The sequence below is a fragment of the Pagrus pagrus genome, assembly GCF_965226575.1.
Source record: "Pagrus pagrus genome assembly, chromosome: 4".
Classification (NCBI taxonomy): Eukaryota; Metazoa; Chordata; class Actinopteri; order Spariformes; family Sparidae; genus Pagrus; species Pagrus pagrus.
Genome location: NC_140188.1, coordinates 1,740,236 through 1,757,588, shown reverse-complemented (window position 1 = coordinate 1,757,588; position 17,353 = coordinate 1,740,236). Strand labels below are relative to the sequence as shown.

The 17,353-nt window shown below is 44.4% G+C and overlaps 1 protein-coding gene and 1 long non-coding RNA gene across 8 annotated transcripts in view; one reads left to right on the top strand and one right to left on the bottom strand.

The window, feature by feature from the left end:
- The window catches only part of LOC311256096, a 61,515-nt gene extending 54,709 nt beyond the window's left edge, over positions 1–6,806 (top strand). The window contains exons 3-4 of the long non-coding RNA XR_014622442.1: positions 5,481–5,725; positions 6,719–6,806. This is a non-coding gene — a long non-coding RNA (uncharacterized lncRNA). The remainder of the gene's footprint in view (positions 1–5,480; positions 5,726–6,718) is intronic.
- Positions 1–17,353, bottom strand: part of LOC311256094 (nesprin-2) — a 33,517-nt gene that overhangs the window by 1,339 nt on the left and 14,825 nt on the right. Inside the window, exons 2-13 of one of the 7 annotated variants that reach the window (XR_014622441.1) lie at positions 12,860–13,087; positions 12,610–12,760; positions 11,641–11,823; positions 11,360–11,494; positions 11,070–11,264; positions 10,250–10,361; positions 9,990–10,145; positions 9,689–9,783; positions 6,747–6,980; positions 4,096–4,239; positions 3,731–3,786; positions 1,608–1,855 (exon numbers count right to left, since the gene is read on the bottom strand). Coding sequence is in view for 6 of the 7 variants with exons in the window: in XM_084350896.1 (XP_084207022.1) it covers positions 1,496–1,855; positions 4,096–4,239; positions 6,747–6,980; positions 9,689–9,783; positions 9,990–10,145; positions 10,250–10,361; positions 11,070–11,264; positions 11,360–11,494; positions 11,641–11,823; positions 12,610–12,760; positions 12,860–13,065 (1,971 nt within the window). In the remaining variant the exon portion in view is untranslated. Of the gene's footprint in view, positions 1–1,141; positions 1,856–3,730; positions 3,787–4,095; positions 4,240–6,746; positions 6,981–9,688; positions 9,784–9,989; positions 10,146–10,249; positions 10,362–11,069; positions 11,265–11,359; positions 11,495–11,640; positions 11,824–12,609; positions 12,761–12,859; positions 13,088–17,353 lie in introns of those variants that run through there. The other 6 variants (XM_084350897.1, XM_084350898.1, XM_084350893.1 and 3 more) reach the window with 6 other exon arrangements.

Below are 17,353 nucleotides of genomic sequence, written 5' to 3'. Positions count from 1 at the left end.
TTTCAGGATACGGCATGTTTGATCTTTCAACGGCATCAATTTCTTTCGGATAAATTGCATTTATTTAAACGGCATTTTACTTCTAATACTTTTAATCCCAAAAAACACATTCAACTTTCATTTGTGCACGCTTGTTTTTTCTGTGCTAGCTAGCTAGAAGTATTAGCCTAGCCACTCCTGAGTTTTACATCCGGCTAAAAAAGGCATCGATGGTTTTGGTTCTTCCAAGTTTTACTACTTAAATATTGGAAATCCAGTCAAACAAATCAGATTTATAACTTTCAACTCAACACAGCAATTCTATACAAATTAAGTCCGTTACGGATTTTTTCATTGACCAAATATCTCAACGTTCATAAAGATATATCATTACATATTTTGTTTCTGCTCTGGAATAAAACTGAATAAATATAGGCTACTTTATGAAACTAGACATGTTTTTATACCTGCTGTTAGTTCATAGTTGGAGACAAGGATGTGTTTAAAATCTAAGATAACATTGTATTTACACTGTTAATTTAACGGACGGCATAATTGAGCATTATGGGAAAGAAATCTGAAAGCTGGCTCGACAAGATACTGAGTGAGAAGCGATTTAATGAAATGGATCTTATTCGTATAAACCACGACATCAGTAACCGATGTGGTTTTTGTTGAGGAATCGCAGCCTCGTTTCAGGAGCGGTCAGCTGCCATCGGACCAATCAGGAGTCAATGTTTGCAAGTTGTATATCTCACGTGGCCTAAAACCGCTGCAGGCTGGAGAGTTTAGTCAGTGTGGAGCTGAATGATGCAGAAAATATCCTCTGTCTTACATTATTATTTATTGATAACATCATTTCAGCAGTTTTCAACATAAATCAAGATCATTTTTGTTTTCTTGATGCTGATGGAGCATTAATCTGCTTTAATCTGCCCCCTTTTTTTTATAGGCACTGACTAGCACTTCACTTTTCTGAGATTATAATGCAGAAAAAGAAGCTTGTGGTAATTTAACATTATTAAATTCCTACTGAAGTTACAAGGTTTATTGTACTCGTATTTGTATTTGTATTGTAAAATACTTGTACATATCTTTGTATGAGAACCACAATCGAGGGATCAACCGAAAAAACTGTGTAAATCGGCCGATATGCTGAAGTTTTTATTTCCCATCATCAGTATTGGCCTTTTTTTTTTTTGGTATTTTAAAGTTCAGGGAAAACTTGCACAAAAGCACATAACTGGTGGACGTGCCTCACTCACACAACAAGCCTTAAATATTGAATAGTGACAAATGTTTCTTTGTGACTTTCAGATATTTCAGGACTTGCTTACTTTTGTACCGACAGCTGAAGAGTGAAACATTAACGAACGCCTGTCGTCAGCTGTTTCCTGAACACGGTTGTTGCAGTATGAATACAGATGTAGTCTCTGGTTGTTCATTCCTGTCATTATCTGTGTAGCTGTGCTGTGGACTGTGGAGTCGTGTTTGACGGTCATGACCGGAGGTCTAATTATTCTGACTTTCCAGCGTGCGTCCCTGCAGACCTCTGTTGGATCTTTGAGGCCCGGGGGTTATCTTGAAATGAGCACATTTTTTTAAACATCACATGTTGAGTTGCAAACCTCTGCTCTGTAGCGCCTGAGGAAAGTGCTTCGTCCAGACGTCTTCTGTGAGAGTCTCCGGACGTCTTCATGTAGGCGGGGGTCCGTTGACGTATCTCAGAGTCAGGTGGAAGCCACGAGGCAGCCGGCTGCTGCGGTGACACGGCGGCTCCAGGGCGACCCAGATCAGACAGGCCAGCAGAACCAGAGCTGCAGCCAGGAGGAGGTAGAGGAGGGCCGGGGAGAGCGGGGAGGAGGAAGAGGCCCTGCTGGAGGAGGAGGAGGAGGAGGAGGAGGAGGTGTTAGTTACTGGAGCCAGAAAATCTACATTTGGGCAACAGGTGGAGGTGAAGTGGAGGAGAGAACTACAACCAGCACGACTACATATTTAATCAGGAGAACACTAACAAAGCCACCACAATATGTTGGTGTGAGGTGTTTATGGAGCCACGGCTGACTCCAGTTCACTTTCAGACTTTTATATTAAGATGACTTAACATATACAGGACTTTCTCAACCTCCACCTGAAATGAGTTACTGACAGCGTAGAGAGCTTTGAAACGGCGTGAGCGCAATAAAAAGTTCATCCTTTGATAATAATTCACAGTTTTCTGGGAAGAATTGTGTCCTGAGTCAGAGTCCTCAGACAGAGTCCAGAGTCAGAGTCCAGAGTCAGAGTCCAGAGACAGAGTCCAGAGACAGTCCTCAGACAGAGTCCAGAGTCAGAGTCCAGAGACAGAGTCCAGAGACAGAGTCCTCAGACAGAGTCCAGAGACAGAGTCCAGAGACAGTCCTCAGACAGAGTCCAGAGACAGAGTCCAGAGACAGTCCTCAGACAGAGTCCAGAGACAGAGTCCTCAGACAGAGTCCTCAGACAGAGTCCTGAGACAGAGTCCAGAGACAGAGTCCTCAGTCAGAGTCCTCAGACTGAGTCCAGAGACAGAGTCCAGAGTCAGAGTCCAGAGACAGAGTCCAGAGACAGAGTCCTCAGACAGAGTCCTCAGACAGAGTCCAGAGACAGAGTCCTCACACTGAGTCCAGAGACAGAGTCCAGAGACAGAGTCCTCAGACAGAGTCCAGAGACAGTCCTCAGACAGAGTCCTCAGACAGCCATCCAAGCTGAGGTTTTGTTCATTTTTAGGGGAACTCCCTGAACAGGACTGCTCCAACACTCAATACATAAAACATGAAAAATCTAAATTATTAAAAAACATTTTAGGAAGTCTCTTCTTGGCAGCTGGAGGAGGGGGTTATGGGAAGGCTATGGCCCGGGAGTTGCCTCATTTTTTTAAAAAAAATCTTGGCACAGTAAAAGACTTTACATATTAATTTCTACTAAATCTATAAAAGGAGCTCCTGCAGACAGATGTGACGCAGGTCAGCATTTAATCATCTAATTACTTGAATAGAAAACTTTGTGGTCAAGTGATTTTCTTTCTTTGTCAGATGAAAACAGAAGAGTATTTTTCATCAAAAGAAAATGGATAAATTGAGAGATAAATGGATAAATACGCCACCAAAAATATATTAAAAATAAACGTAGGCATTAATTATTTTATAAAATCGGACGTATATCATTTTCTGAATTTTCCTTTGTATTAATTCCTGTTTATTTACTTTCCTCAACTTACTTTAAGTTTCTATTTTATTTATTAATTAATTTGTCTTTACATGTAATTATTAACACATTTATCTAAGTCTTTATTACTTCTGTATTATTTTCCCTTCCTGTTTCCCCCGATTGTTTTCAGAAACTTATTTCAGGACTTTTTTTTTTACATTTCTTTATGCATTTATGTTTAATGATACAAATGAGGGGACTGTAAACTAACAAGCTAAATAAATACAGAAGTAATTAAAACAAATACATTAATGTCACATTTTATAAATTAACTGATGCCTACATTTTTAGTCCTCCATTAAATTTGCACAAAATCGAGTGTAACACCACAAACTGGGCATAATTCCTGTTAATGATCTGATGAAAACCATGTTTGTTGGCATCTGACCTTCTGTCCTCTCTTCTTCAAAAACATAAAGCGCTCTGTTCTGTTTTTTATCTCTGCGGTTTTTAAAAACATCCCTGTAAAAAAAAAAAATCACAGCCGCTTTTTCATCTCTGAGAGTTTTATGTGTTTTCTAACCTTTGCTCGGAGAGAAGACGCTCAGGTTCTTCACAACAGGACGGCTCTTCATCCGCCTGAACAACAGAGAGCTTCTGTTAATCTGCAGCGGTTTCAGGCAACAACTTTCTAGGAAAATATCAGCCCACACAGTTTATACCTCACCTCGGGGCATTAGTGACCCGACTCCTTATTATTAATACAGATTTATGGTGCTGTGTGTATTATTGTTCATCAATAACACTTTAATTACTTTGAACCTTTTAAATCTTGTGCTGTGTGTCGCGACAACAAGCCGCTCTGGAGGAAAGCTGCTCCCAAAAACATTTGATTTATCTTCTTTATCGTCCTAAAAAACAAGATGACCGACCGACGCATCATCTCACCTGAAGGTTTGATCGATATCGGTGCTTCATCCAATCAGACGAGGCTTTCAGGTCATGTGGCGGTGAAGGCGAGGCGGCGGGAAAAGGCTGTTGAGTGTTTTCAAGGCGCCGTTGGCTGTTGATGTGGCTTCTCTCCAGGTAAAACTGTAACATAAGAACACATATCGACGTCTCTCGATGTATGGAAATAAAATCTAATCATAAAATCAATATAAAGTTATTTCTGCTGTTTTGATTTGATTCGAAACCCTCGAAAAAGGACATTTGGGCACAATTTGTGTCGGACGAGTTGGTTGCCAAAAAGCATGCTGCCATTTTCTATCATCTAATTGTAGTCTGGTCCAGCCGGAGCAGGTTTTTATGTCTTCTGGGGAAAGTCCAAGACAAAGTCCGTCAGGTCCGTCTACACCGACGATGAAACACTGCCCAATATTTGATCAACGTCTTCTCCAAGCTGTGATTTTAGTCCTTTCAGAACATTTGAACACAACAATAAGAGGTTAAAAACAAGCGTTTGTACTTTGCTCTGACAAACTATGGAGGGCTGAAACGGCCAAAATCAACAGGAAGAGGATTTTCTTTAGATCCGACATGTTGTTTTGTGGTTTTGACGGTGGAATCACGACCACTTTTGTCCACGAGGGGCCATTTTTCTTTCATTGTGTTCACTGTCAGCTGGTTCAGGAGTCGTGTTTAGTTACTGCTGCTGAAAACACAACGTTTCCTGTGATGCTGCTTCACAATAAAAGCTTTTATTGTGAAGAAGCTATAGGAAATGAAGCGTGTTTGTAGCTGAATTAGCGGAGCCACTTTGTGAGCGCTGAGTCCTGCGGACCATCAAAAAAAATGACAATAGTCAGTTGAAGCCCGACTAGCATCGGTGAGTCACTTCAGCTGGTTCTGTTTCTAACAAAAGTCGACTGACTCTGCTGAAGTCCTTCAGACTTTTCCAAACTTTTAGCAAAACACTGAGCTCATGAGATGTCATCCAGCTCCACCTCAGCGCTGATGGAGCGCTCCGTGAGGACCAGGGCAGAGCGATGTCAGAACGATGATTTCAGAGTCAACAGAGTTTGAACAACAAGCCGCTCGGAAAACATCGATTAGACCCTCGATTCTCTCCTTCACTGCTCTCAAATCTGGACTCGCAAGTTGATTTCTGCTCCAATTTGTTTTGTTCTCGCTCGATAGTTTTGTCAGTAATGAACCTCCATTAGAAAGTGCCAACGCTATTACGCACAAACACACATTTAATCAAACTCGCATAATGCAAATGAGCGTGAATAAAAGTTGCTCTAATTACAATGACGCACAAACTCTGTCATCAGATTTGACCCTGAAAAACTCATTGACCAACTTTCCTTCCTCCTCCTCGTCTGTTTCAGGACGCCGACAGTCATCTGCGGCTGGTTGTGTCACAAAGAGGGAAAAACAGACGAGGGAAGGAGGAAGTCAAGAGGAAGGAAGGAAATGAGGAAGTCTGCCTGTTTTCTCTGCCTGTTTTTATGGCGACAGTTAAAGTGCAGCCAGACTCGATGCATAAATCAAGACTTTATGGATTCATTCGGCGGCCCGAGGAGGAGCGGCGGACGAGACGGAGGAAGAGGAGAATAAATAGACGCTTTCACCGGTAATGAGAGAGGGAGAGAAAATGAAGGCTGAGGCCGATGATGGAGAGAGAAACAATGAAGGGAGGAGAGACGGAGAGAGAAAACAGAGATGGGTGGCGATAGAGGGCAGTTATTCAGGAATCCATCTTTACAAAAAGGTGGAGGAAAATAAAGGCTGATGATTATGAATGTTGATGGAGCCTCTGGAGAGAGAGGACATCACTCAGAGTGTGTGTCTGTGTGTGTGTGTAGGTGTGTGTGTGTGTGTGGGGGAGTCTACTTTAACTGTATTAATGACCTTGTGGTGACACCAATCTGTTTCTGGACCCACATTTTGGGAACTCTCCTCCCGTTGCTGTTCCTGAGCTGTGGCGCTGAATAACAACCAAGACTTTTTTTTCTTGCAGAATATTACGATGTGAGAGCGAAGTTGACCTTTGACCTTCTGCATATAAAATGTCTTCAATGGTAGAACATATTGTTATAATTATCATATGAATTGTTGAGTAATGAGATCCAACATCTCATCAGTAGTTGTCGACTCAACTTTGAGGAAAGTGTTTCTGAGAAGAACTGGACGCCGTCCGGTCACAGTGACCTTTGACCGTTAAAATCTAATCGGGTCACTCTTGAGTCCAAGTATGCCAAATTTAAAGAAGTTCCCTCGAGGTGTGCTTGAGATATCGTTCACAAGAACAGGGACGGACAACAGGAAAAACAAAAAAGCTAAGTTTTTTCAGAGTCAAATACATTTCTGAGTAGTTTTTGTTCAACGGGAAAACTTCTAATCTGGAGTCAAAGTATTTTTTCCTCGGCGCCCTGATGATAAAGTACCAGTACGAGATCTTAAGTAGTCGAATGCTGCTGTAACAGCTGGCGGCGATAAAGAGCAGAAACAAGTACTTGATGTTTTACTCTGATAGCGACTGCACACTCAAAACAGCTTTTGCTCTCATAAATCTGCATCTGAACTCTCAAATGGCGACTTTCTGACTGTTCTTTTGTGTTTTCAGAGCGTCTTGGCAAGAAGTATCAGCTCACCTCTCCATCCGTCTGCACAGCTTTACAACAGGAAGTCGTCCTCTCTGGAGGGGCGGGGCTCTGGACTCCTAGCCACGCCCTCACACGCCCGCCATCGAAGCTGACCGGTTCGCCGTCCTGTCCGTCAGGAGTCGAGGTCGCCCACTGGTCCCCGTACAGCCGAGTCCCGCCCCGCTGGGTCTCTACTGGTGAGAAGACACCGGGGTGGGCGTGGTCGAGCCATCCCTCAGATCTCTGCACAGAGAAGAGACGAGTCAATAAACCACTGTGCTGCACTCCTGGTCTTTGTAAAGTCTCTCGTCTGTAAATGTTTCTGATTTCAGCGTCATAACGTGGAGATTTACTAACGTGATCATCTGATGTCAGGTTTTAGAGTATTATAAAAGGGCCAGTTCACGTCTGTCGACCCAGATTTCCTCTTTTCTAAGCTTTGCTTAATTTTCGCGCAACATTAATATCAAACACAGTAAATATTTACTTTAGAGGGAGTTTCAATATCCGACAGCTGAGGTTTGGCTGCCAAAGAGCTACCTTTCCACAAAATAACCAAATTTAAAATCATCCTTTCACAGTGACCGTGACTTTCAGATCCTGTCTGGTCATTGATGCGTTTCTCTTCAGCAGCCAGACGTCAGTTCTCTGCCTCTGCACAGCAGCATCGTGCAGCCAGGTGCTGCTCGGGCAGGCGACTTGGACAGAGTCAGAAATGAAGAAGAGTGAAAAACGATTTCTGTGCTTCTTACCGAGATATTTCCAAAGTTTAGTGTTACAGCTGAACTTCTACTGCCATTCTTTTACACGATAACGTAAGAAAAACTTAATCGCCTCACGTTGGGGAAACATTTAGGGATGGGATGATTAAAGATTTTAAAACGGGGATCGGGTTATCCGCGATGTAACACAAATATTTGTCTCCTAACAAAATCTAAGGTTAGATTGATTCCTTTGAGTGCAATTTTAGTTTTTATCTTAAAGTTTCCCAAATATTTGGATGATTACCAGGATAATATCATCAACTGCAATTATGTTGGACAGGATAATCGTTTCATATCGTCCCTCGTCTGGTTGAATTAGGTGACGTTGCTTTTGCTGAGGAACACAAACGAGGCGTCAGCAAAACAGAAGTGGTCTGTGGCCAATGTGACTTCTTGTTGAAGGTCTTTAAAAGATTTGGGGATTGTTGAAAATCCTCGATGGTTCAAAGACTCAAACAGACGAACGAAGTCGGAATCAACAGAACCAGAAACACAAATGTTGTTTTCTAGGACACGATGTGGGTCAGTATTGAAAACTGTTAACAGGTTGTTAATAAATTAAATTCTCCATAAAGTTGGAATAAAAACATCTCAAGTCTTTTTCTTCTGTTATATTTCTGGCAGATTAGACACTTAAAAAGTTATAAAATGATTAAATGCTTTGCAGACGTGCAGCACAAGAGAAACACTTTTATCATAAGACTTTAGTTTGAGCACATTTTTCTACTTGGAGAAAATATTCACAGAAGTTTTTGAGTTGTTCTGGAGCTGAAAGTATTTGGTGTGCAGGAAGCAGCACCGGCTGATTTTCATAGAAATAAAGTGAAACCACGACCGCCTCGAAGGACGGAAACCTAAAAACGTATCCAAATATTATGCAGGAAAAAAAGCGGTGTGAACATGATGTGTAGTTAATGAGCTGAAATGTTTAAGTCTGAAACCAGACGGAGCTGAACACTGAAGTTTCGGGTGGAGGATACACTACAAAACTCTGCAGGCACGTCTTGTACGAGTTGTACTCAGGATTCATGCGGCGTACGAGCGCCCGGAGACGAGGTCACGCGGTCGCAGATTTAATGAAGTACAACACGCATCGAGTCCTCTGGGCAGACGGCTGCGAGCCGAGCCTGCGGGGGAGGACGTGCTGACATCACGCCTTCATGAAGCCAATAAGAAGGATTATAATAAAAAGTGGTACACGAGCTGTGATGTCTCTGCTGGGATGTAATCAGATGCTAATTCAGGTTTACGTGTGTGTCTGCTCGTCTCTTCTCCTGTCGAGCTTCGGGGTTCAACAACAGTGCAACAGTGTGTGGGTGAAACAGAGGGAAGCTGCAGGCTGGCAGAGGAGGATACTCAGATTACTTCTAAATATTCACTGTCTGCTCATCTGTTTTCATCGACGCACATCTTTCTCTATTTTCATCTTTCTGTTGTTCAGTTTCCCTGTCACACGGCCGCTAACACACTCCTCCTCGCTTCTCCGCCTCTGTGTCTCATCATAACAAATAAAAAGCTAAAAAAAGGAAACCGATGCACCCGACAACATATAGAGGTGCCACATCCTGCAGGTGTCATCAATAAATCAGCAGAAGAAGAGGGGGAACCGTTGTAACCAGCTCATAAAGCCGACGCTCGGCGAGGGAGAACATTTTTAGATGTAGCTGGTGAACATCAATGAGTGTGTGTGTGTCTGTGTGAGATAAAGACAGACAGACAGACCAAGCCTCTGGGCCATGTAGCATCTGGGTCAGAGCAGAACAACAGAAAAGAGAGAGTGTACAATGAAATTAGAAGAAAGGCTCCACATGGTTTTTAGTTAAATTTAGCCCAGATGTGGCGTCTCTGCAGCCGCTCTCCTCCGACACAGCGGTTCAGACGCTACGAGTAAATAAATGAATATAAAGTCCTCGTACAGACAGCGGCGAATTATAATCTGTTAAAGTATCATAACGAGATGAAGAGAGCGGCAGACGGAACGAATACGTGATCAGTGGGAATGTTCATTTTTGGATCACTATTTTATTTTCCTACAAAAACTATTAAAATCATGATGATGCGACATTTGTTGAGGTCTGTACCAAATCAACCTGTTTTCTCTGCAGCTCTAGTCGTCAATCATCTCTTTTTTCCCCCATAATGCATTTCACTTTCATCAGAAAGACCAAGAACACAGTTGTAACTCACCAAATCCACTTCCTGGTTTTCATTACTGATGTCAGACTGAGAGCCGAGGGAGCTGAAGTAGCTCCGCCTCTTCAGACCGTCTCTGTGACACAGACCTGTAAACGTACACACACACACGTACGTACACACACACACACACGTACACACACACACACACACACACGTACACACACACCAATCAACATTCAGTTGTTCACAACTTTATCAAACGACAGTGAAAATAATAGTAGTCAAAAGTTTTTTATTCCGGCCGTAAAAAGATCCAATAACAAGACTTGAAGAACAGTCGGTCACTTCCTACCTGTGCTGGCACTGAAGTAAGAGGAGTCGGCGTCCTCACGGGAGACCGACCGTCCGATATCAACTGAGGGGTCCCACTCCAGCCCCAGGTGCTCATGGGAAGGTGAGGACGGAGAGGGAGGAGGAGGAGGCAGGTGAACAGGTGAAGGCGGCTCTACTGAACAACAGCAGTCAGACAGATGTTTAATATGATATCATCACATGTTGTACGTTTATGATTCATGTCACACCTGCAGTCACATGTTCAACATGTCAGTTTACCTTTAGGATGAACCAGGTGAGCTTTATCAAGCGCTCCCTCGTCCTCCAACAGACTCTCTGAAGGACAACCGGAGTCTGTCGCCTGAGACAGGATCCAGTCGTCTTCAAACACCTGGAGGAGGAGGAGGAGGAGGAGGAGGAGGAGGAGGAGGAGGAGGAGGAGGAGGAGGAGGTGCAGAAAAGTTTTAAAGGAGCATGCCACCAACTTTATACATACACTCTGTTTACGTCTCATTTAGAGGATTACTACGCGACAACAGTCGTATGATGATGTCACGATGATGTCATGTCATTAAAAAGGCTTCGGGGTGTATCTGCTGGTTTAAGATAAACATGTAGTCGATCTACCTCCAAATCTTGAACAGTTGAGAATGTGTGGGTGTGGTGAGAGACCCCCCAGAGTGTTTTTGACTCTGTACATTGGACACATGGAGTTCAGAAGATGACGGCTGCGTAATGTAATTGTAGGATTCGGTTTCATGAAGCTCGACCTGCAACAGGAGCTAAAAGTTGAGATATTTCAGTCTCTGCTGCTTTGATTTTGACCTTTATGTTAAAAATCTGACTCTTACAAGTTCCCTTCCTTTGTGAAAGTGCAAAAAACTGTAACTATAACAACCTCAGTAAATCCAAAATACCTTTTCCTTCCTGCTTGTAGACGTCCTGTGACCTGGAGAACAGTGAATCTTTACAGTCGTAGCATTTAAAGTTGTCCTCAGTGCCTCTCATATATATTGACTTGTGTGTATTCAGTGCCATTAAATTCAGCTGTTACAGTGTGTGTGTGTGTGTGTGTGTGTGTGTGTGTGTGTGTGTGTACCAGTCTCATGCTCAGCAGCCGGGTGTGTGTCCGTGCGATGTTGTTGTAGACGAGGCTGCAGTGCCGCAGCAGCTCCAGCAGGCGGCTCTCCACGCGCTGAGCATCGGTCGGCTGGCTGCGCTGGATCAGCGCCTCGCCGCGCTGCAGCAGCGTGTTCACACGGCCCGAGTTCACGCACACACACTGCTGGAAGGACTACAACACACACACACACATATGAAGACAAAGACATAAATATACAGGAGGTAAAGAGACGGTACGACGTGTATTTAGTTATATACGACACACACCTGGAGTCGTCTCAGCTTCTCGCAGGTGTTTCCCGTCAGGTGATCCACCTCAGTCAGACGGACGTCGAGGTCAGCCAACCAGAGAGCGAGCTCCTCCCTCTCTGCCTCAAACCCCTCCCACTCTGAGACAAAGAGCTGAGAAGAAAGATGGAGATAAAAATGAGCAAGCAAGAAAACTCATCCACGTAATTCTTCTTCTTCTTCTTCTATGCCATAAAATAAAGATGATTACTAAAAGAATTAATATTACTTTTAATATCATTATTAAGCGTGACTCTGACCGTCAGTCGTCCGGTGATGGATTCCAGTTTGGCGTTCACGTCGTCCCATCGCTGCCCGCACTCCCTCGCCGACGCCAGCAGCCGAGCCTTCATGGCGCCCTGGAACAGTCGAGTCAGCGTTCGGTTCCTCCGGGTCAGACTGTCCAACTGGACCAGGCGAGATCCGGCCTCGCACCGCAGCCTCTGAACACACACGAACACACAATGCATGTGTGAGGCGACGAACAACAAAAGATACAGGACTTCATTACCCATAAATCCCGTGTGTTGAGGTCAAACATCATTTTTTTCCCTTCCGTCATTACTTTTTTACATGATTTAAAAAGTTAAAACTATCTGCAGCATTTCACAAACGTCTTCCTGCTGCTTCTTCCTCGTTTGAGTCCAGATATTTACTCCTGTGTGACTCAAACCACAGACTGACATTTAAAACTCATCTACGCTGAAAAAAACAGGTGGATTTAAATCTGTGCAGCAGCTTCTGATGAGTTACAGCTGATTCACCTGCCTGCTCCTCCACTGCAGCAACAACAACAAGTGTCTACAACATAAAAAACTGTTTGTGTGTTTCTTCCTGTTTGCTGGAGCTGCAAGAGAAGATTGGATCAGATTTCCCAGCAGAATTTAATTTGGACAAAACCAGGAGAAGCTTTTCAGCCGGTGGACGGACGCTCTGCTCTGCTGCACACTCAAACTTTGGGATTTAAGGTTGTAAGACGACTGGATTTAGACACAAACACCGCCTGCATCAGCTTTACGTCCGGCTGCTGAGTGATACTCACACTCTCCCCCTGGATTATGTCTTTAACCCACCTGAACTTTTAGCCTAATGTTGCTCTAACTCGGCGTTTCTCTCCCTCGGGGCCTCACAAGACGACTACATGGACTTCAGACACAAAAACTTTCATTCTGACAATGACTTTCAAGACAGAGGAGATTTAATGAGTCGTGCGTTTCATCACTTCTCACCTCAAACTTCCTCAGTTCGTCCTTGGCGGTGACATAGGTAACGTGGGCGGGGTTAGAGGGACTGACAGCCTGCTCAGCCAATCGCAGCCAGGAGTCCAGGTGGGCGTGTTCTTTCATAAACTCGTGCCAGAGGACCCACCTCCTCTCCAATCTGCGAAGACAGAGAAAGACACACAGTCCGTTAGACTTCCAAACCCTGATGTTAGACACCAGGACTGTCCAGTCTGACGTCCTCATGGAGGACACTCACTGTCCACATCCCTGCAGGTCTTCATCTTGGCTCCAGCTGTCGTCCACCTGCTGCGTTTCCTCCTCATTCAGAGACTCGGAGAGAAGAAAGAGAGACTCGCACGGATCCAGAGACGGCTCCATGTCTCTCACTTCCTGTCCAGGCATGACATCACTTCCTTCAGCGGAGGCGACGGAGGGAGGACGGTCCGGTGGGAATGCAGGCATCCTGACATCACGTGACCTTCACCTGTTGAGAAACAAGGCCGCACACGTTGGATCTGAGAAGCTGAGGAAGGACGACTCGATGTGTCCACATTTCAAAGAGTTGTGGATAATTAATCCTAAACTGACATTTACTTTAATTTTCTGACTTTATTCTTCATATTCATCTGATGACGTGACAATATTTGATATTTTCAGTCGACAAAAACACACAAACAAATTTAACTACACAGAACGTTTGGATGCGCTTGTTTTTGATCAGTTTTAATAGACCTGGCTGGTTGTACGGGAGCATCTGACCATTTTTTACAGTCGGCTATAACAAGTTATTACATCGGGCAGGAAAATCTGTTGCTCTGCAGACATTTTGTTTTCTCTGCAGTTGTTGGACGCTGACAGCAGCTCTGCTCTCTGATAAAAGCCTGCATGTCTCATTAACATGCCTACATTTTTGTTTTCAGAAGAAATATTGTGACACATCTCGACTGTAAGCTGCAAGTTTAGCATTCAAACTCACCATTGTTTTAAGACGTGTTGAGCACAGATCACAGTCAGGGTAGACTTTGTCATTCTGTGCACATAAAGTTCTCAATAAAATACACAATAAGGAAACAAAGAGGGAAAAAATACAGACGACAACAACACAGAATACTTCTGTAGGAGTCTAGTTGTGGTTTATTAGATGTGCAAGAAATGTTGATGAAGTCTGGTCTCGCACATTGACATTACATGAACACACAAACTGGCAGGTGTGGTTTTTTTTCCAGGATAAAAAAAAGGAGCAGATTAGGAGAGATCTTCATTTACTGTAGCCCCTCGAGGACGAACAAGGACGTCAACGTTTTAACGAGCTGAATTAAACGTGTTTGAGTCTTTGCTGCTGGAGCGGAGAAGTGAAGGAAAGCAAACAAACCCTAAATCCTCTGAGCAAAGAGACGCACAGACACACAGCGGAGCAGTGATTCATTATAATCACCAGCACACACACTTGTAGCCTCACACACACACACACACACACACACACACACACTGTTTTCACAACCGGAGAGAGAGCAATAACAACACTGAGGTCTGATTTACATGTATGTGAAGGATCTGCACCTTTCATTTGCTTCGCACTCGTAGTCTGAGTGTAATTGTCTTCTGATTTATAGACGCAGCAGCTGATCACACAGACGAACGTCCAGCCTCTGACGTTAAAAACATCCTTTTTCCACCCAAAAATGAAGCTTTTGGAAAAACAAAGAGGATGAATCCAAAGACGCAGTCATTCTTAGTCTGACTGGGAGAATGAATGGACAGTGTGGCTTAAGATGTGTTCACACGTGAAGTGTTGTCAACTCCTTTGGGGGCGAGGGGGTTGCAGGAGCGGCTAATCACTTAAGCTAGTCAACTTTAAACAGGTCAGTAGACCTTAAGTGAGCCTGGGTTGTAGCTGTCGCTAACTAAGGGACTGCTACACTTTAATATTCAGGTGAAAAGCAAGACTCAGGAACTTGGCTTAGGTTTTATTCATCGACAAACAGCACCGCTACGTTTCCAGCTACAGTATAATGTTACTGCTAACTTCATATAGTTAGCACATTTTTTGCAAGATCAAACAAGACCAACTCTGAATGGCTTTCGAAGAAACACAAGTCAGCATTCATCCATTCACACAACGATGGAAGAGCCACCGAGAGCACTGGGGTTCAACATCTTGCCCGAGGACACTACGACATGTAGAGGCCGGGGATCTAACCACCGACCCCTGGTTACTGGGTGACAGCTCTGCCTCCTGAGACCCTTGTAGAGATGCTGTTCCCTGATAAACTGTACAAACTGCCCAGTTATTGAGTATTTATTACGTAAACTGGTTTTCAAGCTCCTCCTGGAGGATCCCTAGGTGTTCCCAGGCCAGATAAGATATATAATCTGTCAAGTGTGTTCCGGGTCTACACTCCAGGGTCTCCTACCAGTTGGACGTGCCAGAAGGCATCCAGCAGGATCATGATCCGATCCTGAACCACCTCAACTGGCTCCTTTCACCCACACAGGAGCAGCAGCTTTACTCCGTCTGAGCCGAGCATCCTAACAGAGGAAACATCCTGGCTGCTTGTGCTCTCTCTCTTTCAGTCACTACCCAGAGCTCATGACCACAACACCTGCATTACTACTAAATATACTTAAGCACAGTGTATTCAGTGGAGCAGCTGCAGAGCTGCAGAGACGACTGAACACCGAGGAAACGCTGAGCAGAGAGACGCCAGTTTGTGACTGATGTCTCACCTGAAGTCTCATCACAAGTGCAGCAGCGGCCGTTTCCTGCAGTGATTTCACAGCTCAGTGAAGCTCCAGTCTGACTTTAATGAACACTGAACTTCACTTCTTCTCTGCGTTTAGTCTTATAAAATGAGACAGACGCTGTGTTCAGCTATGAATATTGATCTAAGAAGCTTTTTCATGTGCTTATAGTTTATTAGTTCAGTGCAGCCTCTCAGACGTGATCTCTCTCTGTCCGATGCCTCTGACACCTCGACCCTTTAGCTTTCATCTGGATTCATCCAAACACTGATGTCACTCACTCTCTTCATCTTTCTTCCTTTCTCAGTTAAAAAGCGCTTCGATGCAGTCAGTCATCCAGAGCAACCACAAGTGTGTGTGTGTGTGTGTGTGTGTGTGTGTGTGTGTGTGTGTGTGTGTGTGTGTGTGTGTGTGTGTGTGTGTGTGTGTGTGTGTCTCCACCAGAGATCTTCCAGCCTCAGACTCATAAATCAACTGCTTCCTCTCGCCCCACAGGAGGCTGATCAGGCCAAGGCCTCATCCTCCAAACTCTCACCTGGGGACTGTATATATGTGTGTGTGTGTGTGTGTGTGTGTGTGTGTGTGTGTGTGTGTGTGTGTGTGTGTGTGTGTGTGTGTGTGTGTGTGCGTGCGTGCGTGTGTGTGTGTAATAGCAGAGTTATGAGGCCAAGGTTTCAGCCCTGCACCACTGAGAGGCCACATAGATCCTGATCACTGTCTGCCTGCATCAGTGTGTGTGTGTGTGTGTGTGTGTGTGTGTGTGTGTGTGTGTGTGTGTGTGTGTGTGTTGGAGAGAGACTCTTCAGTCTTTCTCAGGTCAATCCCAGTATGTTTCACCATCAGGACGATCACTTTTATTTTAAATTTTTCCGATGAAAATGCAAAAGTTTTCTTACTTTGTCTCATCAGCAGCTGCAAAAAACCTAAAATATTCGTGTGACCCTGACGTCAGTTTGAGAATGAGGAAAATGTGTCATCAAATAAGAAAGAGCGCTGCTTCATTACCTGGACACTAACGGTGCTTTATGGACTAACATTAGCAACCTGTGCTCCTCCTCTGCAGTCTGATATCAGAGGAGCGGTTACCAAGTGCAGCAACTTCACTGCTGCACTTCAGTTACATTTCAGGCCTCATATGCCGCCAAAGCAGTGACTGCAACACTGAAATACATCAAAACGAGGGACTGTCATTCACAAATCAGCAATAACAATGTCATGCTAGCGAGCGAGGTAGTTAGCTGCCAAGACGTCAACAGACTAGTCGCGATTGTTTTATGCTTGTTGTAAAGAAAAGGAACATATGACAGAAACGACAGGGAGGTCTGGAGGGTCATGTAGTCCAAACCCCCAGTTTGCACCGGGCCCGTCATGGCCTCGTTACCGTTGCCGTGGCTGATCGCAGCCATTCAAGACGATGCTCCTGTTTCTACCGGCTGCACCACAGCACGTTTCAGCAGCGTCCCAGGAGCGGCTCTCCGAGTCTAGACAGGAAGTCAGACAGTGGAACGGCATCGTGCACCGAGTCAAGTTTCAGAATAAAACACCTCATGAGGACTCTGGTTCTACAGCACAACAGAGCTGGAAACATTAACATAAACACACTTAAAACAGACAAACATCAGGCCGACATCTGAAACGCTCCCTCCCTACCCCGCTGTCCCAACAAGAGTCAGGACACACTACACCTCAGGGTGAACGTGCACGATGGAGGGGCGAAGTGGATCCGCCCCGACCACCTCATCATCTCTGGATGGTGCAAGAATATCACACCTCATCAGCTGTGAGTCAACAACATCCAGGCTGCACTGAACGTTTGTGACAGGGTGTGTTATTAAAAACATTTAATTGTTATTAATGTAGATTTTAGAAGAAATGGTTCAACATCCAGCTGATAACTGAGTCTTAAGACAGACAGGTATTAGGCATCAACAGCAGACACACAAAGGTGTCACTCCGCATCATGAAGTAACACACACACACACACACACACACACACACACACACACAC